Genomic DNA, 16,408 nt, shown 5'->3' on the forward strand with positions numbered 1-16,408 from the left:
ACTGCAGGCATGGCTCCCAGTGTGGTCCTGGGAAAGCAGGATCAGAATCCCCTGAGAACTCATTAAAAATATCTATTCAAGGGCCCTACCTCAGCTCTACCAAATCAGAAACTTTGGGGCCCAGCAGCCTGTTTTAATAAGCCCAAACGGGGGTTCTAAGGCTTGCACATGGGGGGACGGGGTGCACTGAGCCCTCGCTAATGCTCCCACTCCCGTGGAACTTTCCCTTCAAAATGCCAGCTTACCTTGCTTAACTGTATTTCCATTAAAAAGTCATGGTTTCTTCCTTTGCCCCCACATACCATATTACGTCCATGTCTTGTGGGCGTGTGAGAAGGTGAACTGTGGGGACTACTATAATTGAAAAAGAAAAACCTTTTGTTACAGGAATATTCAAAGAAAGGTAATGAATAACCACAGAAAAATAACAAGCTGAAAGAGAGTAAGATACACAGCTGTCAGTAAGATAACACTGCCACACACTGTACAACTATAAATCAGCAGCACAGCTTTTATACTTTGGAGACACTGTGAACATGCACTTTACTGTACTGCCCTGACGGCAATCGCCTGCTAGCTAAACAGGAAAACCTAACTGTGATGCTGGCGTTCACATCACAGGACAGACTTGGAAATGAGACTTCCTTATAAGTTCCTGGTCACTTCAGAAACCCCTGACAGTTAGAGTACCAGTCCTAGAAATCCCAATGAATAGACAAAGAATTATAGTAAATTCACAAGTGTTTAAAAATTATTTTTAAATACAGTCACTACACTGTTGTGCCAAGGTTACCGCCTCCTGACGCCTCCCCCCCCCCCCCCGCCCCATGAGCATGCCTGCCAGCCACCTGGTCCTCTATGCAGTTCTCTAGCTCAACTAAGTGATGCACCTGTTTAACAAGGACTTCGGGAGCACCGACGCCACTGCGTGCCGAGCTGGGTGCTGGAGATTCTGGGGCGTGCATGGTCCCTACCTCCCGGTGCACACACTTCACTGCCCTCAGTTGCTCACACAACTCTCTCTCCATTTCAAACCCAGGGCAGGGTCGGGTCACACTCATTTTAGTGAATGTGCCCCTAACACAGGTTCTGGCACATGGTAGGTGCCCAAAAAATGTTGCTCGCTGGAGAGCACTTAAGTCACCACATTTTAGTAAAAATACAAACACTGCACATAAGTTTACAAAATGAAAAACTCTAGCACTACCATTTACAGAGTAATACAAATTGCAGATTTTTAATACTACTTTATTAATAATTCTTCAAATGATAATCCTGCCAAACAAACTTACGTAGAAATGAATTTAACTTACATGTAACTTTTAGCTGGAGAAGTAGGAGGGGCTGTTCCAAAATCCTTTCCTCCATAAAGATGCCAAACAAGAGAGACTTCTTTAACAACATACCGGACAACGGGAACGGGGAAGTGCAAGGGGGCTCTGCTCGCATCTGTCTTCTTAACGGGCAGACTGAAGTAATTATCTCTTATCACAATTGCATCTTCAGCCATTATTTTTACAACTGGCTCTTCTTCCTTCTCCTGAAATAAAGAAACGGGTAACACATACTGTCTTAGCTGAGTAAAAACCACTGATTATGCTGCCTGTCTCAAAGGAAATGTACTGATCTGCATCCTTTCTAGTGATTTTAATACATAAAACAGAATAATAGTCCTGACATTAATCATCACAGAAGATATTCTGCATTATTAGCCAAAAAGTAGACTCTCTGTTCTATGCAAAGTACTCCATAAGGATTTTTTATAAGCTATAATTTGGCTTTTACTATGTGACTGGCAATAAAGAGGCAGATATGTGTGTGTGTGTGTGTGTGTGTGTGTGTGTGTGTGTGTGTGTGTAGTTCTTTAATTCAAAGTCAATACTGCATTCCAAATCTGACCTACTTCGACATCCTGACCAAATTATCATGTTCTTCATAATGAGATTATCATGAATTTGATTGCTTTCACTTTATTTTTAATTCCCCAGAACTTAGTCAAATAAATACACTCACCTACTAAGTTAGTACTAGGCAGTTTAAAACATATATGCACTACATAGTGATGCATTTTGAATGGGGTTCAATTCTAGCACCAATGCTTAACCATTCTGGTTAGTGAACTGTGGATTCAGTAAAAGCAGTCCATGCTTTTTAAATGTGAGCAAGACTCTAACATGAAAATTATATCAACCAACCACCAGCCTTCACACAAAGCACATCTGACGTCTCCCGGGTGTTGGACTAGCAACTCTGTGCAGCACCCCTTTCTGTCATGAAACTCCCTAGCCTTCCTACACATGACATCTGTAGTTCAATTAACTATGAAGGAGATTTTGCAAATATAGAGCATTCTTCTCTGAGTCCTTGAGAGATGTGTCACAGAAACAGTAAAGCATAACATTTACATAGCATCAATAGTAAATTACAAAACAAATTCCGAACAATAAAAAGTTAAAATCTTAATCTTTTGGGGTCTCTGATCAATTTGATTTTTAGCGCTATCTTAAAGCCTCAATTATGCTATCAATTTATTACCTGAACAGTTGCCCTTGGTGCAAAGAGAATGCAAAAGTCATCATTTTCAGTGGACACCCCTGGCACTGCGTCACTAATCAAGTGGGGGGTGAAGGAGGCATAAGTGGGGCCAGGCTCCTGGGACACATTCCCACTCTCATCTGGAAACAGGAAGAGGTCTGAACAACATGGCTCCTGAATGTGACATTTTTCATCCAAAACACCTAGGCAGAAAGATGACAGCATTCAGTTTTGGCACATGCTGAAACATCAACAACAACAAAACAAAAATAAGCATTTTAACCATGTGCCAGAGACGCAGTATTTGAATGCTTTCACCTGCAAAATCTCACTTTTTTCTATAATTCCCCTCTGGCTGCTGACAAAAAGACTAAGAATAAGTTTGAAACTCCCTAAGAAAAGAGTAAATGATGGGCTCATGAAGTGCAGTCTCCTCCTAGCTATCTGTGCTGGAGGAGCTCAGGAATTCAGCAGCAGCGGTTAGTGATGAATGGAGTTTGGTTTTAGCCAGAATCTCATATTGACAATCCTGTCCTGTGGGTAGAGCTCTGCAAGAAACCCATTCGACAATATTCAAGAGCAGGGAAGCAAATGTACCCAGCAATGTCACCTAAAACTACAGGTACTCTCTGCTCATGGAGGAGTGGGAAACAGCAGTCAGGCAGGCCTCCAAGTGACTCCGAGCCACAAAAAGACGCTTCTTGGGGTGCTGGATACCCACACAGGATACCTGTTCTCAGGTAGCTCTTGGTATGAAGTTCACTAAAGAGTGCATTTGCACCAAAATCTCTACGTAAACATACATTTTTATACGATTCATTTCATATTAGATTCAACAAGTCTTTCTCTATTCAGTTATTCAAATCAATAATTTACTATGGACTGAGAACACTAAGATGGCTAAAGGGACATTTAGCTCCTAGAGACTCACAGACTAGACTTTAAATTCTTCTATGGCAGCATCTTGAACTTACACCTCCTTGAGTGCCTAGTACAGAACCTTGTATATTGAAGCTGCTCAGTCATTAAATATCCATTTCTACATAAGGTCAACTGCTAACGTTTATTAGAAATGATGTGGTGCTAGGAAGCTGAGGGCTCCCATTTGCCTCCTTAGTTCTAATTTAGAATGAAAGCAACATTTAATACTAAAGTCTAAAAACATCGAAGTAATTTTTAACAATTAAGAGTTCACAACATATAGAAATAGTTAAATTCATCCAATCAGAAAAAAAAATATTTTTCGGAGACATGCTTCAAAATGTTTAGATACTTCCCATCTGGTTCCTCCTCCTTGCCTATCAAACTTTACTGTTTAACTAGAGGCCTGGTGCACAATATTTGTGCACTGGGGGGGGGGGGGAGGGTCCCTCAGCCGGGCCTGCGGCCTCTCTCAGTCCGGCACCCCTCGAGGGTTGTCTGCCTGCCACAGGGAGCGGGCCTAAGCTGGCAGGCAGACATCCCCCCAAGGGGTCCTTAGCACTGCTGCAGAGGCAAGAGAGGCTGCTGCCACCGCCACTGCACTTGCCAGCCATGCCCAGCTTCTGGCTGAGTGGCGCACTCCTTGTGGGAGTGCACTGACCACCAGGGGGCAGCTCCTGCATTGAGTGTCTGGCCCAGGGGTGGGCAAACTTTTTGACTCGAGGGCCACAATGGGTTCTTAAACTGGACCGGAGGGCCGGAACAAAAGCATGGATGGAGTGTTTGTGTGAACTAATATCAATTCAAAGTAAACATCATTACATAAAAGGGTACGGTTTTTTTTTTTTTTTTTAGTTTTATTCATTTCAAACGGGCCGGATCCAGCCCACGGGCCGTAGTTTGCCCACGGCTGGTCTGGCCCCTGGTGGTCAGTGTGCATCATAGTGACTGGTTGTTCCACCGTTTGGTCAATTTGCATATTAGGGTTTTATTATATAGGATTCTTTTCAATAAGAGGGGACATTTGCTACATAATAACCTGAGCTGCTAGGTAAGCGGGGCTCCCCCTGTCTTTGTCCGTGTCTCCTGATGTTAATGATCTTGCCAAGATACCTTCTCTCTCCCTTTGACATACCTAAGTCCTATCCACAGTTTGAAAGCCAACTCATCGCACTTTCACTGAAGTCTGATGCACTGATTCCAGCCCGTTCCGAACATTTACAGTGTGTAACACCCTCTGAGGTGTTTCTTCCCATGTTATCATTTCTGAACCACTCTGCCCGGTTTAGTGCCAGTTTGCTTCACTAACCTATAAGCTTCCAGGAAGCACGGCTCTGCCTCCACTTGATCTGCATCCCCCACAGCATCCTCGTCGGTGTTATTTATCTACTAGACACTCAATAAACAAAGCTGACTGACTAATAAACATCCACCAGAACTCAGACTTGTTTTGTCTTTAATGCGTTCCTTGTTGAAGAATTTGTAGGAACACAAACAATGTAAGCCTCGATGACACCACCAGGGCTTCCAGGGGAAAGCCCCGTCGGCCTTACCATTAGACTGTGGTTTCACGGAGGAACTGGCCTGGTGCACTTCAATCTCCTCCATAGCATCGCTCATCAAATCTCGTAAAATCTGTTGATCTGCTTCAGGAAGTACTGGGCCTCGTGAGGACGACCGACCACCGAAATCTACCTACAGTCAAAGAAACTAATTAAAAATAACTGAAACTGCTCTAAAAAGCAAACTATTTAACATTCTTTTGTCCCAGAAATACACTACATTTTACAAAAACACCAGCAACAGAGACAAATTAACTTTTCAACATGCTGCCCAGAAGTGGCTCCATTTTAAGTTTTTAGTATCATCACCCCCCCGCCCCCCCAAACAACTACTCGGCATCACCTCAAAACCAGCCCAGGGAACTGGGATTGTGAACAGGCAACACAGGAGAGAGAGAGAAGGGGGAAAGTGCCATGAAGCGGGGGCGAGGGGATCTCGCTCTGTAGTCTGATCTGGGCTGCCAAGACAGTTGTGGCTCACAGCTCACTTCCTAGAGTGAATAGATACATCAGGGCAGTGGGGCTTACACAAGAGGGAAATCTCCCAAATGGTGCTTCATGGGTTCAATTCCAGTCCTGATACTTAACCATTTCGGGCCATGAGCTGTGGATTCACTAAATCCACACCATGCTTTGAAATGTGAGCAAGACTCTAAAACGGAAAGATCCTATGGCAATTATCAGAGGAAAGGAGCGTGGGAGGGAGGGGGGAGAGTAGGGTAAAGGAGAGATAAATGGTGATGAAGGAGATTTGACTTGGGGTGATGAACACACAATACAATATACAGATGATGTATTATAGAATTGTACACCTGAAACCTATGTAATGTTATTAACTAATGTCACCCCAATAAATTCAATAAAAAAGTAAGAGATAATAATAAAATGAAAAGATCCAATTTGAAAGGGACAATTTAAAATAACTTTTCATGAACTGGAGAATGTTTCCATGAAGAGAGTCAACAGCAGAGGGAGTGCTGTAAGTCACTTATTAGCAGTAAGAACAGCGCAGCAGGAAGGAATCACAGCGGCGGTGTAACATGAAGAAGTGTGAGATGGTCCTGAAGGAAGGAATGCCAGCCAGCCAGCCCTTCCAGAGGCTCCTAACCTAAGGGCGCTGAGGACTCTGTTCACAGAAGAGGTGTGAAAACACATTGGAAATAAAGAAGGCCAGGCAAATGGACACTGTTCAATCTGGACATAAAAGAGGGCAATGAGGTGGCACATTGAACCAACAGAGCTTAGCTGTATGGCTGTTTCTGCTACTAATTATGGCAAATCACCTCAATTCTCTGGGTCTTGTGTATTCACCTGTAACACAGATAATAATCTCGAACCTCTGTATCGCACTGGGTTAAATGAAATCACCCGAGAAAGTATCTACACTGCCACCCAGTTTCTAGTATAACAAACACGGGAGATGATATTATATGAGTGCTGCAAGTCTCCTGGTAATCATCTCTTTTCTCATAGCACTCTGACATGCTTGCACAGAATAAGCTCTTACATGACACGTTTTCTTTCGCTCCCCAAGACAGATGAAAATAACAAGTTAAAAAAAAAGTGTCATGTTGGTTGAGAAGATTAATAATGTTCTGAAACAAACAATATCAATTTTCCAAAAAAGTCCATGGAAGCCCCATCCTCTGAAGGTAGCGAATAGATAGATGACTTTCCCTTTCTTTTCTGCCTTAGGCCTGTCGTGAAGGCCTTGCTGATGTAAACATGTCATTCGTGAGGCTGGAATGGGGCAGAGGGAGTTCGTTCTAACAAATGGCGTTGCCGACTGTACCGTGGTCTTTCTTTGAGGGGCTCCTGCCTTCACCTCCGCCTTGTTGGCTGCATGTAAGTCGCCATAGCTTGCAATGTACTGAATGAGATTCATTAAAGCAGCACAGGAGTCTGAGCACGTCCTGATATGGACAACATCGCTGGAACAGTGTAACTCAAAGCGTGAATCAGTCTGGACACAGCACAGGAAAAAAGGATGAAATGTTTTCCAAACAAGAGGCCAAATTTTCCTTTTTTGTATAGTTTTACATTAAATAAAATATAACAATTTGTCTTATCAAAGGAAATGTGTACTTATAACTCAGTCTTCATTTTAAAATATTCTATCTATTTTTTACCAAAATTAGGGTAAGTGAAAAAATAATTCTACAACAAAGTCAATGCTCTTTCAGTCCCTCCTATAAAAAAAAGACAACTAAAACTTCCAATTATTTTAATAACTTACTTTCTCTCCATCAGAATCAGACTTCACTGCAGTTATGGTTAATTCTAAAAGCCCCATATCCATCACACGAACATAATCTAAAGTTTTAAAAAAGAATTCACAACATGTTTGAGTATAGCTTTTTAAAAATGCTTACCCAACACCTAATAAAACTAGCATCTCTACAATTCATGGCAGGCAGTGCTAAAAATATTTCTAATGTAACAGAAATATAGTTCATCCTACAAAAATCCTATAACTTATTTTAGTTAGAAACAAAACTTGTCTTATATTAGAGTATATATAATTTGATGCACTTAAGGACATTACAACTTCAAACTGATATTTAATAAAATCCTTAGTTCACTGGCATTTTTCCAAAGTTAAATGCTTTAAAAACATCACACACAAAGAATAAAAATAAAAAAGCATTCCTCTATTCCAGATTTTGCTTTTTCACTGTTACCTCTATTCAGATTTACAGTGACAGTGTTACACTTGTCAGACAGATGTAAAGCAGCTTCATCCAAGATTATTCTGAGGGGAAAAAAGATAAAGTCAATATCTAAAACACTAACCTTAAATATACGCACTTGATCACTATATATGTTAGTTGTATCGTTCTTTCTGACATAAATATTATCAAAGTCACATGCAGCTTCTAACTTATAAATGTCATGTCACATTTTTTAAAAACTCGGTGCCAGAAATATTTAAATGGTGTAAAGAATGGGATTAAATCATCTGCTCAAATTAATTCTGAATTTTTTTAATAGATGTCCAAATTCACAAGTTTTAAATTATGAAAATGAAGTATACCAGGTATTATGGGAAGTTTACATATCTACTTTAAAAATTAAACTAACAATCTCGAGAATTATTTCCTCCCTAAAAATGAAATAGAGTAGTGAATAGAAAAGGTGGGACAAGCCCTACCTAGCCAGTTTGGCTCAGTGGATAGAGCGTTGGCCTGTGGACCAAAGGGTCCTGGGTTCGATTCTGGTCAAGGGCACAAAACTTTGGTTGTAGGCTTCTCCCCAGCTTAGGCCCTACCAGGGCTTGTGCAGGAGACAATCAATCAATGTGCTTCTCTCACACAATATTTCTCTCTGGCCGAAACCGGTTTGGCTCAGTGGATGGAGCATTGGCCTGCGGACTGAAGGGTCCCAGGTTCGATTCCGGTCAAGGGCATGTACCTGGGTTGCGGGCACGTCCCTGGTGGGGGATGTGCGGGAGGCGGCTGATCGATGTTTCTCTCTCATCGATGTTTCTGACTCTCTATCTCTCTCCCTTCCTCTCTGTAAAAAATCAATAAAAATATATTTTAAAAAAAAATATTTCTCTCTGTCTTTCCCTCTCTCTCCCATTCTCTCTAAAAATCAGTGGGAAAATATCCTTGGGTGAGGATTAACAAAAAAGAAAGAAAAGGAAAGGTGGGACGAATCATCTGAGAAAAAACTGAAAACGGGGGGAAGGGACATGACTATTAGTAAAACAATGCTGATTTTAACAAAAAATTGAGAATCTAATCAAAGGGTTTAGATAAAACAGTCAGGATGTTTTGAACAGCTGCATTTAGTGTACAAAGAAGTTCACACAGGTACCTGAGCGTAGAAGACGATTTATCCAAGGCAACACTACTTGAAATGCTGAATGTTTCAACAGTAAGAAGAGATCGGATTGGCAAGTGAAGAGGCCTACCACCAAAAAGAAATTTCAGAACCTCAGTCTGCTGCGACAACAGAAACTCCTCTTAAAGAGCATTTTGAGGGGAAAAAAAGAGCATTTTGAAACTTAATTCTACTGAATTATGCATTTTCCCCCAAACTTAGTACATATTTTAAGTACAATTTTATTTTGCCCCATTTATGAACTAACCTATAATCAAGCGCACAGCTCCAGAGATGAACATGAAACGCTGTAAGCGAAGTCGGAGGGTTATATCCCAGGACAGGCTCATCAGCAATGTTCAGGAAGTATAAAATCTGTATCACAAAAATACAAAATTCCCTGCTTTAGAAGAAAAAAATTCAAAACTAGATTTGAAATAAAAAGGCCCATCCAACAACAGCAATGCTACAGAAATCTTAGGAAAATCATCTTATGAAACTGATAAAGTATGTATAAATTGCTTTCACATTATTTTGTTTGGAAGAGGTCTTGAAAAAAATTTTGTTTTCCTAAACACTGCTTAAAACTGTCCCATCTGGTTTTCTAAATAATCCATTGCTACGAGAAGTTCTTTATCCTTAACTTATACCTTCATTTACAGCTGAATCTGAAAACCAGTCCTTCTCACTAACATCTTTTCTCAAATATTTCTAATCTAAGAAAACAAGGAGGTGAGGCTAAATCTCTCCCTTATAGCCAGTTCGGTGCTCATACTAACCATTTCTCTACCCCGACTTTACAGATGTAGATAAACAGATATAGATATACATATTCTAAATAATATCTCCTCATGTTTCTATACATAGATAGGTAGACTATCTTATTTCCTATATGCTTTTATTAAAAAAGTCTTCTAAAAAACATTCAAGTTTTAAATAATTTATCATTTTCCCAGCACACAAAAAAGTTCCCCTTTCTAAAAAAAAATGAACAAGAATCAGTACACTATTTTTTATCCTCACATAGAGTTAACTTCTCACCCAAAGTTTCCTGTGAAAAAATAATCAACTATATTTCATTAAGCATATACAATTATTAAACTGGAAATTAATTACAGAAATTCTTATAAATGCCTCAAGCCATGTTATTGACTTAGAGAATAATTCTAAAATAATGGCACTTAAAGGACACATGGTTATACGTGCAAATCAACACATCCTTTATTGCTCCATGTGCCAGGTGCTCTACAGGTCCTGGGATGCAGGATCCCTTCCCTTTAATGGCATAAAGGATAACTCTGTTTGAAATGTTTAGGGACCAAACTCTGAGGTAAAAGATCAATCACATTCTGGAGTGCTGACAATGTTCTCTTTCCCAACCTAAGTGTTTGCTTCGTGATAATTCACTGAGCTGAACATTTGTGGTTTGTGAAATTTTCGGTACGCATATGCCAATCAACACTAATAAAAGAGAAAAATGGTAATTGGTGTACGAGCTACCCTTTTCATTGGCTAATCAGGGCTATATGCAAATTAACTGCCAACTAAGATTGGCAGTTAACTGCCAACAAGATGGCGGTTAATTTGCATATGTAGGCACAATGTAGGGAGGCGAAAGGGAAAGCAGGAAGAAGCCCCCTGCCACTGACAGTGATCGGAAACCCAGGGGGGAGCTAAGAGCTGGGGGGCAGGGCAAAGGCGGCCCTGGGGCCGCCTTTGCCCTGCCCCCCAGCCATGATCGGAGAATCAGGTGCCTTTTCCGCCCTGGCCAGTGATAGCAGGAAGTAGGGGTGGAGCCAGCGATGGGAGCTGGGCACGGTCGAAGCTGGCAGTCCCAGGAGCTAGGGGTCCCTTGCCTGGGCCTAAAGCGAAGCCCACGATCGCGGGGCTGCTGCAGCTGTGGGTCCCCGCTGCCCGGGCCGGACGCCTCAGCCAGAGGCGTCCTGCAGGGGCAGGGGCGGAGCCCACACGATCGCGGAGGCCCCCCACTGCCACTGCAGGTCCCCGCTGCCCGGGCCGGACGCCTAGGCCAGAGGCGTCAGGCCTGGGCAAGGGGCCGATCCTGCGATTGGAGGGTGATGGGGGTCAATGCCTGAGGGCTCCCAGTATGTGAGAGGGGGCAGGGTGGGCTGAGGGACACTCCCCCCCACTCCCCACACCCAGTGCACGAATTTCGTGCACCGGGCCCCTAGTATAAAATAAAAAAGACTGCCTCATACACACAGCTTCTTACCTGCTCGTGCCAGCTCAGCCCGGAAGGGAGTACTCTGTGCTGGAGAGTGGCTCCTTTCAGTCCCACAGCAATGAGAAATTCCTAAACAGCAGCACAGAGAGTTACACTTACCACCTACACACCCTCTAGTTCAAAAATTGAAGTCTTCCCAACAAAATAAATGTGTTGCCTTTTATGCAATCACTTTAGCGAGTGATCAAACCAATGGCAAGTATTTGGTATAAAAGTATAAAATGCGGACCTTTGTATTGGACTCTGATTTATCAGACAGTATTTTAACAGCAGCAGAGAGCATATTCAACGCGTCTCCTCCAACACCCTCTGAAGAAGCTCTGCTGAGGCCATTTTCTTCAGAGCAATAAATGGTAGGTTCCAGCCAGTGTGGGCGTGTGGCACTGGGCAGCCGCACTTCTGTAGGAAGAACCACTCCATCCACTATGCCTACATCCAAAGGGAAGTGAAAACATAACAAAATGATTACTTGAAATTAGCTCATGGACTTCTGTAACTGAAAACAAAAGCCATGTACTTCCACTGAATACAACATGATTCTGGTGGCAAAATGAGCAAGAACCGAGTTGGCATTAATGACCCATCCCTCTATACCAGCCGTGGGCAAACTACGCGGGATCCGGCCCGTTTGAAATGAATAAAACTAAAAGGAAAAAAAAAGACCATACCCTTTTATGTAATGATGTTTACTTTGAATTTATATTCGTTCACACAAACACTCCATCCATGCTTTTGTTCCGGCCCTCCGGTCCAGTTTAAGAACCCATTGTGACCCTCGAGTCACAAAGTTTGCCCACCCCTGGTCTATACTAATGTTCATATGCCTGATAGTACCCAACTTCAAAAAAATTAAGCTTTAAAACGCTAGGATAATTAAATTTAAATGGGAAAAATCTGGTAAACGTTAAGAATGTACAAGTGCCCTAGCTGGTTTGGCTCAGTGAATAGAGCGTTGGCCTGCAGACTGAAGGGGCCTGGGTTAGATTCCGGTCAAGGGCATATGCCTGGGTTGTGGGCTCAATCCCCAGTAGGGGGCATGCAGGAGGCAACTGATCAATGATTCTCTCTCATCGTTGATGTTTCTATATCTCTCTCCCTCTCCCTTCCTCTTTGAAATCAATAAAAATATATATATTTTAAAAAATGTATAAGTATCTCATGTCTATTTACAAGGGAACACAGGAAATGTGCTCAAAGAATGGTAAATTCTGTGTCTGTTACCAAAAGGAAATACTGCTTGAGAATAAAGAATGCAAAATCCCATCAACTGCCCTAACCCATTTGGCTCAGTGGATAGAGCGTCGGCCTGCGGACTGAAAGGTCCCAGGTTCGATTCCGGTCAAGGGCATGTACCCTGGTTGCAGGCACATCCCCAGGGGGAGGTGTGCAGGAGGCAGCTGGTCGATGTTTCTCTCCCATCGATGTTTCTAACTCTCTATCCCTCTCCCTTCCTCTCTGTAAAAAGTCAATAAAATATATTTAAGAAAAATCCCATCAACTGATCAAAAATAGATAATAAGATATGGTACATCCACAAAATGGAATATCATTTGGCAATAAAATGAATGCAATACTGATATACCTCGATAAACGTTGAAAACATAATACCAGTCACAGTACATGCTAATCATATATTGTATGATTGGTCCATAGATAACATCAGAAATACATCAGGAATAGACCCATAGAGACAAAGTAGAGTAGTGGTTGCTCAGTGCGGGGAGATGGGAGGCTTTTGGGGGGGTTCTAGTTAAAGAGTTCAGTTTCCTTTGGGGGTAAGGAAAATGTTCTAAAGTTTATTGTGATCATGGTTATACAACTCTTTGAAATATTAAAAACTACTGAAATTTATACTTTCAATGGGTGAATTGCATATGATATGTGAATTATATCATATTGCAAAAAAGAACAGTCAACTTCTAATTCACAATAAGTATAACTTTGCCAGTGGAATCAGAACACCCCACAGAAATCATTTCTAATATCAGAGTTGTGTTCTCAATAGATTTTCATTATTAAACAAAATTTGAAGATGTCTAAACAGAAATGAAACACACACATATTAACATTTGTCCTACCTTTGTGGTACAGACTGAAGGTGCTGGAATGAAGGCAGATGTAGTGCTTGTCATCGAAACCTTCATATTTTGTCACACAAAATAACGTGCCACTACTGAACTCTAACCAGAATTCACCATGCTTGTTTTCCAAAAGATCTCCATTCTCTTGCTAATAAAAAGATGGGAAAACACAGATGTCATTATTTAATGCAGAAGCCCTGGGAGAGAATCTCTCAGGTTGCAGCCAAGTGGCCTGACTCTTAAGCCACCTGACATGGTGATGTGAAACACTGAACAAGTACATGGGGCCTCTTCTGTCAAAGAGCCCCTGGACTCCGCCTCCTTCCAATGGACAAATGGCTAGTTATCATCTCGGGAGCAGAACAAGCATGTTTCCCACAAGAAGGTGTAGATAACGTTTGCCTTCTGAGCTGCACGAAAGGCAGCTTTCCATAGTTGCTGTCATCGTGACCTGCCTCAGAAAGCGGGCTTCTTCAGTGGCTGAAACTACTCCCAGCTCCCTCAATTACCGGATGTGTTATCGTGGCAGACTTAAATAAGGTGCACTTGAAGGAACACTTGATATTTGTAAATCTTTACCTTTACGTCTGTAAACACCGACATTAATCCGTGATTAATATTCAGAAGAACGGAGAGAAAACTCTGCGAGTTCTTATTCTGAGAGTCGAGCTTTTTTTTCCTACGGGAACGATAGTTGGGATCAAGAGTAGAAAAATACTGCAAAGTCTCCTCCTCTGATCCACTTTCCTCATCTGTGAGAAATAAGGGTCACAATCACATGGTTCTGACAGCTTCTTTAAAAAACTAGCAACCTGAACATTATCATCAGAAAATTTATTTTACAACCTGTTCCCTTTTACTCAGAATCTGGTCTGACAATAAAAATGTCCATGCTGTGTTTTTTCACTTTACCACTGAACTTCAGACAATGCATATACTATCACTATAAAGATATTATCATTAATTAATAACAACATTCTCAATATGCAGAGAGAAGTGGGGAAATATAAATTACTAAGATATTATAAAATATAAATGAAAAACATCATCAAAGAAACATTTTTTAATCCATCAACTGAAAACGCTACTACTTTATTGCTAAACTAGGCAGTGACATCCAAACAAATGTAAGACATATTACCATAGTGAACGGTAGATCTAAATGGACTAAAACTGTCCTTGTTGAAGGTATTGATCAGTTGACTGGCTACTGACAGCCCAATACCATACGAAATATTTTCAAAAGTCTCCACTGGTGAAGGAGCTGTTGGTTCCCACAGCAGCAAGTCATTGAAGACCCTACAAAGACAAAGCTGAAAATAAGTACATAATTCCTAGTTCAGCTAAAGGCAACTAAAGAGCAGCCGTTAACAGATCGCATGAATAAGAATTTTCTGGAGAACCAAGATGGCGGCATAGGTTAACGCCAGAGTTTGCTGCTTTGAACAACTACTTCAAAAGTGAAACCAAAAAACGGAAGGGACATCACCCAGAACCACAGGAACGCTGGCTGAGTGGAAGTCCTACAACTAGGAGGAAAGAGAAACGCACACGGACACTCAGAGGAGGCGCAGTGCTGAAGTCAAATTCTGAGGTGCGGAGTGCGCGGAGCGGGCTGGCGGCGGAGGGCGCGGTTGTTGTTTTCAATCGGGAGGGAGTCGCAGACTCTGAGCTCCAGATCCGGGCGAGTCTTTAGGGACCCAGACTCAAACGGGAGAAGCGGGACTGTCTGGCTTCGGTCAGAGCGAGTGCAGCTTTCTCTCCGAGCTTTGCAGCGGGTGCTGGGACTCAGAGAGGCAGAGCCCCTGGGGACAGGACTGAGAGCCGCCATAACTGCTCTCTCCGGCCCACCCTGTTGATCCTGTGCGACCCGCCCCGCCCAAGCCCTGCACAGAGGCATTTGCCGGATAGCCTCAGGCAAAGGCTAGATTAGCACCTCCCTAGAGGACAGAAGTTCTCTCACTGCTGACACAGCTGATTCTCATAGCCACTTGGCCTGGAGGTCAAACCCTCCCTGGAATTAGCTACAACAATCAAGATTTAACTATAAGACTCCGAACAAAGACCACTAGGGGGGTGCACCAAGGAAGCATAACAAAATGCGGAGACAAAGAAACAGGACAAAATTGTCAAAGGAAGATATAGAGTTCAGAACCACACTTTTAAGGTCTCTCAAGAACTGTTTAGAAGCTGCCGATAAACTTAATGAGATCTACATGAAAACTAATAAGACCCTCGATCTTATATTGGGGAACCAACTAGAAATTAAGCATACACGGACTGAAATAACGAATATTATACAGACACCCGACAGCAGACCAGAGGAGCGCAAGAATCAAGTCAATGATTTGAAATGCGAGGAAGCAAAAAACATCCAACCGGAAAAGCAAAATGAAAAAAGAATCCAAAAATGCGAGGATAGTGTAAGGAGCCTCTGGGACAGCTTCAAGCGTACCAACATCAGAATTATAGGGGTGCCAGAAGATGAGAGAGAGCAAGATATTGAAAACCTATTTGAAGAAATAATGACAGAAAACTTCCCCCACCTGGTGAAAGAAATGGACTTACAGGTCCAAGAAGCGCGGAGAACCCCAAACAAAAGGAATCCAAAGAGGACCACACCAAGACACATCATAATTAAAATGCCAAGAGCAAAAGATAAAGAGAGAATCTTAAAAACAGCAAGAGAAAGAAACTCAGTTACCTACAAGGGAATACCCATACGACTGTCAGCTGATTTCTCAACAGAAACTTTGCAGGCCAGAAGGGAGTGGCAAGAAATATTCAAAGTGATGAATACCAAGAACCTACAACCAAGATTACTTTATCCAGCAAAGCTATCATTCAGAATTGAAGGTCAGATAAAGAGCTTCACAGATAAGGAAAAGCTAAAGGAGTTCATCACCACCAAACCAGGATTATATGAAATGCTGAAAGGTATCCTTTAAGAAGAGGAAGAGGAAGAAAAAGGTAAAGATACAAATTATGAACAACAAATATGCATCTATCAACAAGTGAATCTAAGAATCAAGTGAATAAATAATCTGATGAACAGAATGAACTGTTGATTATAATAGAATCAGGGACATAGAAAGGGAATGGACTGACTATTCTTGGGGGGGAAAGGGGTGTGGGAGATGTGGGAAGAGACTGGACAAAAATCGTGCACCTATGGATGAGGACAGTGGGTGGGGAGTGAGGGCGGAGGGTGGGGCGGGAACTGGGAGGAGGGGAGTTAT

The 16,408-nt window shown here is 42.1% G+C and overlaps 1 protein-coding gene across 4 annotated transcripts in view; it reads right to left on the reverse strand.

Moving 5' to 3' along the window:
* Positions 1-16,408, reverse strand: part of ATG2B (autophagy related 2B) — a 75,853-nt gene that overhangs the window by 18,153 nt on the left and 41,292 nt on the right. For all 4 annotated transcript variants that reach the window (XM_059686036.1, XM_059686038.1, XM_059686040.1 and 1 more), the window contains 14 exons: positions 14,311-14,468; positions 13,749-13,921; positions 13,167-13,317; positions 11,318-11,517; positions 11,077-11,157; positions 9,112-9,218; positions 8,838-8,930; positions 7,700-7,770; positions 7,255-7,331; positions 6,811-6,981; positions 5,010-5,151; positions 2,536-2,738; positions 1,314-1,540; positions 246-354 (listed from right to left, as the gene is read on the reverse strand). In XM_059686036.1, the coding sequence (XP_059542019.1) occupies positions 246-354; positions 1,314-1,540; positions 2,536-2,738; positions 5,010-5,151; positions 6,811-6,981; positions 7,255-7,331; positions 7,700-7,770; positions 8,838-8,930; positions 9,112-9,218; positions 11,077-11,157; positions 11,318-11,517; positions 13,167-13,317; positions 13,749-13,921; positions 14,311-14,468 (1,963 nt within the window). The remainder of the gene's footprint in view (positions 1-245; positions 355-1,313; positions 1,541-2,535; positions 2,739-5,009; positions 5,152-6,810; positions 6,982-7,254; positions 7,332-7,699; positions 7,771-8,837; positions 8,931-9,111; positions 9,219-11,076; positions 11,158-11,317; positions 11,518-13,166; positions 13,318-13,748; positions 13,922-14,310; positions 14,469-16,408) is intronic.

Source organism: Myotis daubentonii, chromosome 1 (assembly GCF_963259705.1).
Source record: "Myotis daubentonii chromosome 1, mMyoDau2.1, whole genome shotgun sequence".
Lineage (NCBI taxonomy): Eukaryota > Metazoa > Chordata > Mammalia > Chiroptera > Vespertilionidae > Myotis > Myotis daubentonii.